Below are 9,026 nucleotides of genomic sequence, written 5' to 3'. Positions count from 1 at the left end.
GGTGGTATCTTTCCTCAATAAGAAAAGAGAACCTGGGGCTATTCTTTCTTCTTGCCTCCCTGGAAGCCAGTCCTCCCACCTACCTGACCCTCAGCTCTCTTCTTGCGGCAAGTAAACGCAGGCTAAGGGAAGAACTTCTTAAGGCTTCTGCCCAGCTTCCCTATTCCTCCTTTCCAGAGGCAGTTGGACAGGAGGGTAGGGGGCTGTAGAAAAGGTAGCACAGGAGAGGAGGGAGAAAGGATTCTACAAGTCGGTAAAGAAGGAACATTCCAAAGACCTAACATCAAATTTATCACTTTTTAAAAACGACATTTCCCCCCAAAGTGAAGAAATAAGAAAGAAATCCAGTGTCTATGCATTCCCAAACTGCAGTTTTGATTCCAGGATACCTCCTTCTCTGTCAGACCTGTTGTGGGGGAAGGGACAGAAAGAGAAAATGAGAGGACAGAGGGTCACCTTGTCCCCTCCCCTGCTGACCATCCCATCTGTCAAGCATCTAACTTCTCAGGAAGCTTGTTCTGAAGTTTGATATCAGACTCTCCCCCTTATCCAGTGTATGCAGGAGGAGTAAGGATTGTAAAATCAAATCTCAGGAGGTTATCTAATCAATGCATCCACCTCCAGGCAGAGAAGGCCACTGCCCACCCAGTATGGGCAGACGAGGATCTCCTTTTGGGTTCCAAATGCCTTTTTTCAAAACATCCATGGACTACTTCTATCACCCATTCCAGGAGCCAGAAATCCTACATAAAATCCAACCTCAATCCCTCCTGCTGTAGCTTACTCCCATTTTTCTTCATTTGTCCATCAGAGGAGATGAAGGCCTGCTCTCCTGTAGACCTGGCAACCCAGCCCTGGGGTCTTACCAAATTGGCTCCCTGGGAATCCAGTGGTGGTATGTGAGTTGAGGGTTCCTCTGTGCTGGGTTCCTCAGTGCCTCTCTCCTGAGTTTTAGGGGTGGATTCTGCAGGCTCTAAGGAGGAAAATTGGGTGATGAGAGGGAGAGAGAGCATTTACGAAGGCCTTGGTTGGAGGTTACTGAATCCTGTACCCCAGTGACCACTGAGAAGGGCCCAAGACCACTGGGTGCAAGTGGGCAAAACCAACAGGTTTTGATCATAATTACTACTACAGTACACTATTTTTTTTACTGGTAATCAAAAAAATTGTGTACAAACTCAATGTGTGGCTAAACCTGACCTGAAACCAGATATGAAGCTGTTTTTAGTCTTTATTTATCCTGCTTAGTGAGGCCATTCATTGGATTGCAGAAATATTAATGTGTTTGTTTACAGGGTGCTCTGCTGGGGGTATTATGTAATACACAGTATTTACACTGTATCACCTTCATGAAATTGGAAAAATTCCAAATTTTCGAATACATCTGGGATAAGGGACTGTGGACATGTATTAACATCCCCGCCAAGTTTCCATTTATTGCATGCTTTGTATGTGTCAGGTGCTGTGCTAAAAAGCCAGTCTCATTTAATATTCACAAACAATCCAATGAAATAGGGACCATAATTATCATTTTATAGACCAAGGTTAAGTAAGTTGCTCAAGGCCTCTTGGCTGGTAAAGTGGAAAGTGGCAGAGCCAGGATTCCAGCCTGTGAGTCCTGTTCTCATTATGGTGGGCTCCCCCCATACAGCCACAGTTGAGAGCTCTGAGGTCCAGGTTGGGAGGGCTTGGTGTCATTCACTAAGGAAAGGTGAAGATTCAAATACGTGCAATACATGCAAATATATCCATATCCTCGAGATAGTTTTTGGCTATTACTAGACCTCTCCCAGGCTCCAACTCTTCTCCCCTTCCCCACTGGGTAAGGCTTGCTTCCTCCTGGGCTGGGAAACAGGATGCCTGGGGCCCTCCCCAGCCTGCACATACTTTGTGCTGTCCCAGAGGTGCCCAGCCTTGACTCCACTTCTGTGTCTGTGATCCCAGGTGGGCAGGACTCTTGGGTCCCTGTGCTCTCAGCGGCTCCCTCAGGCTCCTCTCCTTGCTGCTGTTGCCCCAGGTGATGTTCAACCATCATCTGGAGCTCTGGGGGCACAGAGAAAGGGAGGGGACATTAGTTATGAGTGCCTAGAGACTTCCCTGTAGTCTCCCAAATTCAACAGCCCCACTAAAGGGTCAGCACACATTGCTGGGTGTTTGACTTTCCCATCTACTGACATCTGAACAAGAAAGGGACATAAGCTGGTCTAATAAGGAGGGACAAAAGCTAGACCATAAAAAGTACTTCTTTCAAAGGTAAAGGAGGGGTTAAGGAAGAGCCTTTTAGAACAAAAGATGCCCCTAACTTGGTGGGATACATGTTCTTCACTGGGAGCAGGAGAAAAGAGTCAATTTAGGTTCAAGAAATATTTGAATACCTTCTATGTGCTGTGCACTATGCTGGGTGAGGTCACATATATTATTTTATTTATCTGCCGTACTGAGGTGTAGCTCAGTAGGTTAAGCAGTTTCCTTGAGGCTCCCCAACTAGTCTAGCGACAGCTTCACTATACTAAAGGCAAATTTAATGACATCCCAAAGATTTTTTCCAAATGGTTATTTGTCTACTCCCCAGCTTCAGGCATACAGGGGAAAAGGGATGGGAAGGGTCTTCCAAACCTTTCATTGTGGGTGTGGTCCTTGTCATCTTTTTCCGTTGCCGTGGAGACATTGCCAACGTGGACTGTGAAGGACACAGAGCCCAGATGGGTGCCAGGCCCCTTCACCCTCCTCCTCTGCCTTATCTTGATTTTGGATTGGAGACTGGGGGTAGGTGTGGGCTTCAGAAAGTGGGGAAAGAAAATTCCTGCTTCCCCACCACCTCCACAATGGTGAGCAGGGAGACTGAAGGGGAGTGTGGGAGTGCGTGTGCGTGCGTGTGTGTGTGTGTTATGGGGGAACATGTGTATAGGTCCACTCATGCATACTGTGCAGGGGCGCGGGGTGTGCAGGGAAGAGGGAGTCAAAAGATCATATAGGTGGGGACAGGGTTTTGAGGAATAATCCTCTAGTGAATCTGTGGGTTCTGTGGGCTACACTGAGCAGGAGCAGCTAGCTCACCTTGAGAAGTGGGTTGGGGATCCGGTCTTCATCTATCTCTGAGGGGAACAGGGAAAGGACAAGGTGATAAGGACAGGAAATCCAGGGGACCCCACAGAGCTGACTTCCTGAGGGGAAGGGACTCAGTAATCACCTCCATCCTGATCTTCCCCTTTCATCCACCCCCAGGAAGTTTGTCCTGATGGCTGTCCCTGCATCTAGTGCTGTGGTCAACCTGTGTCTACATATTTGCCTCAGACCTGGAGGTCCCTAAAGACAGGATTTGAGGTCTTTTTGCTTTTTTTCTCTCTCTGAAGTATCTGTGTCTCTCCTGCCACCCATTCCCCTACCCCATGGCCAGTACTGAGCCCTGCATAGGAGGGAACACTGATAGAGAACAGTAAATTTATTCTGTGCAGAGTCCAGGTAGCTACAATCATTTCTGGTAGTTGGAGGAAAGAAGCTGGAGACCCAGGTATCCTGAATTCCAGTCTAGCTTTTTAGCCTGACCACCTCTCCTCCACTTTCCTGTCAAGCTCCCCTGCATTCTCTGAAACCTTGTTCTCTCCTCAGACCTTGATAGGGACACTGAATCCCAGCTGCTCCCTGAGCTGTTTCTAACCTTCTCCTTCCCCTCTGGGGGCTGTGAAGATAGCTGATGGAGGCGGTTCCTCCCCCTCACAGCTGACACTGCCTCTGGGGGTGGGGGCAGCAGCAACGCAGTTGCTGGAGAAACCTGGAAGGCTGTTGCCACAGCAACCAGCACTCAGTTGACCACCCCAATTCCTGGTGGTCTCCCTCCCCTTCCTAGCACTGCTCCGTCTTCCAAAAGCAAAGGAAATCCTGCTAATGCCACCACCACTTTCCTTCCTCTAGGATGTGGAAGTCCCTGACTCCTTAGATCTCCACTTCTGTCTAGCACCCATCTTCTCTCATGGGGACCCAGCAGTCTGCAGCAGCCCCACTCCCTTCAGTGACACATCCCTTGGCTTACCTGGGGATGACTGGTCACTGGTCAGCACGAGGGTGGCAGGGGTGGGGCGGCGCCTCCGAATCTGAAGGAAGGTGAGAAAGGGTGAAGAAGTCAAAGCCCCACCCGTTACCACTCAGCAACATAATCCAGGCCAGCCTACTTCACACACCTCAAAAAATGCCATGTTACACTGACCCACTGTCCCAGGGTGGACATTCTTGGGCCTATCCCCCTCCCCTGGGGAGAACTATTCCTGAGGACCCAGAAGACCACCTCCACTCTCTGCATGCCCCCATCCCCATGTTCTGTTTCTCCACCTCCCCCTGGTCCTGGCCCCAGCTCTCCATCTCAGCAGATATATCTGCTCTGATGCATTGATCTCTGGCCTACTTTCCTTCCATCCATCCTGGATCAATGGTCGGAAATAACCTGAGAGGGCACAGGGCTTTCCCTTGGTCTTCCAGCCCCACTCCAAGCAGACATTAACTTATTGTGGGCCATTGCCTGCAGAGAACATCCCTCTAGCCCACCCAGCCTGGGAGGACAGCACAGAGAAGAAAGGTCTAAATGTGCATCTCCTTTGACCCGTGCCTCTCACTCCCTAATGTCCTCCCTATCCTTGGACATGTCCTTTCTGATTTGCCAAGAAGTAGGGTCTGGGGAAATCCTTGTCATGGTAAACATAACATGAGGAAGAGCCCTAGGCAGGACCCTGGTAGGGCCTACCGGTCAGCTGAAAAATCTTATCCTGGGCTCCAGGTCCCATTCTCAGACATTAACATATGAAGCTGATTGACGGCTGGGCCTCGGAGTGCTCCCCAGCTCTACTGCTGTTCTTTTTTCATGCTGCCAATAAAATTGATTGTTGTTGAAGTCACTCCGAGGACCTTTGGGATGTGTAGTTTTTCCTTTTTTCTGGAGACTTTAGAGGCTTGGAAGTTAGTGGAAGGATGGGGTCCCTCTAGGGCAGCAGTGGGGAGGAAAGGCTAATAGGGCTGAGAGGAGTAGGGTGAGGATACTGAATGATCAAATCCCTATCTTTTTGTGTCCATTATTTAGTATCTGTCACTGGCAGTGGAGGAGGGGAGGTCGTGAAACACTGCCCGTCTTTATGCACAGAAATTGCTACCAGTTATAGCAAGAGGGACTGTTTAAGCCTGAAGGGGACTCTCCCCAAAGAAGAAACAGAATGCATACAGTGGGGGTAGGTGGGGGCAGGGCATTGTTTTCCCAGGAGAATCCAGTGGCATCTGTTTTTGGTGACATTTCAAGGTCCCCAGTCGTAGCAGTCTTTTGAGTGTGTGTGTGTGTGTGTGTGTACACAGCATGCACTGCACAAACATTAACTGTGATTTGTCTCTGTCTATTCCTGGTGTAAATGGGCAGGGGACTGGCAGGCAGGCATGTGTGCTTCATGTATGTGGGGTGGGGGCCATCCTTCCACTAGAAGAGGACTTCTTCTCTCTATTCTTTCCTGTTCTGGGGGTGGGGGTGGAGGCTACAGAAGAGTGGAAGAGACAGGGAGAGCATGCAGCGGATATTGTGGGTTGGGATAACATCCTAGTTGGGAGCCCGAAAGGGAGACCACAAGAATGACAAAAAGGGCCTTTGAGAGGGCAGCAGGGCTCTGTGATCTTGGATAGATTCTTACCTTAACCTGTTTCCTTGCCTTGGACAAGATTTCTAAGCACTCAGAGTCCTGGAGAATTGTGATATCCTACAGCAGGAGGGAGGAAAGCCAGACTTCCTGAAGCACCCCCCAGGCACCTGAACTACCAGGAAGAGTAGATGGTCTGTTTTCTTTTTCTCACACCCATCCTAGCTCTCATGAACATGTGGTGCCTTCTTTCCTGACTTATTTCCAACCAGTCTTGCCAAGGATCTGTAGTTGTGGGCACCCTTCCACCCCCTGCCACTCGGTGCTCCATAACTCAGAGATTCCAACTCCTTTCGTCCTCCTATACTGGTCTGGGTTAGGAGCTTCTGCCAAGCCTGGAGCTTTTTGCCTACACACTTGGTAACACAGCAGGAGGCGCAAAGGTTAGACTGCAGGTAGAATTTAAGGCCTAGGAGACAGATTTCTGAAGATTAGAGAAAAGCATACCTAAGTCCCAACTCTTTTCCCCTCTGGCTCCTTAGCACTGCCTCATGCTCCTCCCTTGCCCCTCAGATCCCTGAACTAGCTGGCCTACTCCCCCTACCCCCAACACACCCACTACACCTGCCTCCTCTAACACCAAACAGATGCAGGTGTCAGGCTCTATCTGTGCCAGTGGGAGGCAGTTCTCCTTGCGAGCTCACCCCCGACCCCCAAGGCTCACATGCTTGGGCCCTTTTTCATGGTCTGAGGTTATCTTAGCCAATGTCCCCTCTCCAGGCGTAATAGCCTTTCCCCCTGACCCCGAGATGCTCTCCATGGTAGTGGCCCTCCACTCTCCTCATCCTCATCCTCAGGAGGTTTGTTAGGTCTCATCACAACCCTCCAACAGTCACACCTGAGAGGTCTGGAGATGTGACTCAGCCCAGGCCAGGAAGAGGATGGAGATGCAGTTATCTAACCCCTACCTCCACTACGGGAATCTAAAGTTATAGAGAAGTGTGTGTACCTGCCCTTTCCCTTCACATCCAGATGTTATTCTACCAAACATTTGGAGCAACGCCAAAACAGAACACTCTCTCCAGCCCATCCCAATAGGTCACAAAGGTTTTTCAAGTTTTTTGGGGGGCAGGGGTCCCAGCTGGAGACTAGCAGCTGGTTGGGGGAAATGGAGAACTGACCTTGAGGGAAGTGGATATTCCTTAGGAATGGGGATATCTAGGCAATTGGACAGAGTATACAAAAAGAGATTGAGCAATGGGCAAATAAGCAAATATTTGGCAAGCAGGCGGTAGTGAGGACTGCGGGTGGTCACCCTCTCTACACACGCTTACTCTCACAGAGACACGCACTTGCTCACACACTGTCATACACTGCCGCCTCTGCCAGCCTGCTGTGAGCTAAAAATAGGCCAGGCCAGGAGGCTGGGCCAGGGACCTGGACTCGCACCCCTTGAGCCAAAGCCCTCACAATGCTTCTCCTTTGCGTAGTGCTCAGCTTGGACCCCTGTCCCTAGAACGTCCCCACCTCTGGCCTCCCAGTGCTATTCCCTCCATCCCACCCCCACTCCCCACTCCACAGGGCAGGAGTTGGGAATAAGGACCCACGCGTCCCGACTTGCAGGAGAAGGAAGACTGCAGATTCCACCACCCCTTTCCCCAAAGCCCCAGTCCTCACTGCTGTCCTTAGCCCCTTCTTGTTATCACTCTCTGAAGCCTGGCAAGGTGTGAGGAGGGGACCCAGAGAGCTGTTTCTCCTCTTCCAACTCCCACAGTTCCAGGCTCCCTCCATTACCGACCCCTCCCCTCTCCCTCCCGCACTGCTACCGGCACCCTCCGCACCGCCGCCCAGCTCAGAACTCCGGCGGGGGCTGGCTGGGTGGGGGAGACGGCGAGGATGCAAGATTGGAACGGGGGAGGGGTCGGGTCCCAAGGCAGCCCCCTTCCCCAGGACTGGGGAGGAAGAGAGCGACTCTCGCGGGGACAGGCATCGAGTGGAGGCGCTCGTCCTTCGGTCGGTCTCAAAGAAGCACAGACAGGGAGATGTGGCTTCGACGGTGGGGGAGGGGATAGAAGACCCCCAAACTGAGCGCGTTCGCCCTCCAAAGGGCGCACTGCTAAGAGAGGACTAGGCAGGGACCCCGGGTCTCACCAGGCCAGGGGTCCCTTGTTCTTTGCGGGCGAGTCCCTTGCTGCCCCGCCCTGCTCCTCACCTGCTCCGCCGCCTCAGGGTCGAGGTGCGGCTCCAGCAGCGGGACCGTGAACTGGATCTTCCGGGGGCTGTTGTCTGGCTCCATGGCTGGGGCGGCGGCCGCTGGGCCCGCGCTGCGGCGGGACTCGGGGCTGGGGCGGGCGCGCTCCCCCTCCGCTCCGCTCCGCTCCGGCCCCGGCCCCAGCCCGGCGCGCTCGGCTCCCGGCTCAGCGCTCCCAGCTAGCGGCTCCGGGGACTCTGCGGCCGCCCATTGGCTCCGCACCCGCCCCTCCCGGTCCCCTCCCCCGTCCCCCGCCCGGAACCTTAACCCTGTGGTGGCTGCGCCGGCGGCTGAGGGGGTCACCGCCCCGCGGGCCGGCGAGCGCGGGCGTGGCCGGGTCGCAGTCCTGTTCGACAGCCCTGGCGGACACCTAGGGGACTCGGAGTTCTAGGCAGGGAGTGAGGGTGGGGAGCGGCTGCGAAGAACTTCTCCAAGCCAGGGCAGGTTTTAGGGGCTGGGAAAATGGAGGGGCGCTGCGGAAGAGCAGGCGGCAAACGCGACAGGAAGATTTCAGTTATGATCTTAAAGGGGGTTGTGTTACAGAGAAAAGATGGAAAGGAGATTTAGGCACGCAGCAGGAAGGAATAAGGTTAGACTTGGAGAGGGACTTTCCCTTGAGAGGAAAACACTAGAGAGCAGGTGAAAACTTGGAGGGGAGGTGCGGGGTCTGGACACCCGTCCTGTGTTCACTCAGCAGCTAGGAGAGAGAACTGAAGACCTCAGAAGGTCTCGAGAGGGAGCACCTCTCTTGAAGTTCGATGGGAGTGGGTGGAGGGCTTGGGGAGAGAGGACCATCTGGGACTCGGCAGAAGGAGTAATGGGGGTGGGGAGCCAATATGATGCTTGTGAAATAGATTTCACTTTCTGCTTGCTAAATTATGGGGACCATAAAGTAGGTGAAAGACCTGTAAGGGGGGAAAGCTGGGGAATGGAGAGGAAAACTCCTTTGGTGGGGTGGCTTGTTTACAGATGGGGTTGGTTTCCAATTTCACTATTGGCAGAATAATGAAAATGGTGTGCTGTAACTGAAGGGATTCAGGTTAGACCATGTGAAAAACTTACTAGTTTGGTGTAGGACCAAGTTGTCAATACTAGTGAGTGAGAGAGATAGGATACTCATTGGACCTGGTGTGCACTGGACAGAGAGAGGGGAGGTGCTGGGGCACTGG

General features: G+C 52.5%; 1 protein-coding gene across 2 annotated transcripts; it reads right to left on the bottom strand.

Annotated features, from left to right (window-relative positions):
* Positions 1-272: 272 nt before the first annotated feature.
* Positions 273-8,043, bottom strand: PPP1R1A (protein phosphatase 1 regulatory inhibitor subunit 1A). 2 transcript variants are annotated; one of them, XM_063075105.1, is made up of 8 exons: positions 7,819-8,043; positions 5,661-5,726; positions 4,031-4,091; positions 3,058-3,095; positions 2,617-2,680; positions 1,888-2,043; positions 867-973; positions 273-406 (listed from the first exon to the last, which is right to left on the bottom strand). In XM_063075105.1, exons 1-8 carry the CDS (start codon positions 7,900-7,902, stop codon positions 401-403), a joined length of 582 nt encoding a protein of 193 aa, XP_062931175.1. In that variant the 5' UTR covers positions 7,903-8,043; the 3' UTR covers positions 273-400. The 2 variants fall into 2 exon arrangements, with proteins under 2 accessions (XP_062931175.1, XP_062931176.1); XM_063075106.1 differs by lacking the exon at positions 5,661-5,726 and having other exon boundaries at positions 7,819-8,035.
* Positions 8,044-9,026: the final 983 nt, after the last annotated feature.

The sequence above is a fragment of the Cynocephalus volans genome, chromosome 12 (genome assembly GCF_027409185.1).
Source record: "Cynocephalus volans isolate mCynVol1 chromosome 12, mCynVol1.pri, whole genome shotgun sequence".
NCBI lineage: Eukaryota > Metazoa > Chordata > Mammalia > Dermoptera > Cynocephalidae > Cynocephalus > Cynocephalus volans.
The sequence above is the reverse complement of the archived record's forward strand: the minus strand, read 5'-3'. Positions and strand labels throughout refer to the sequence as shown.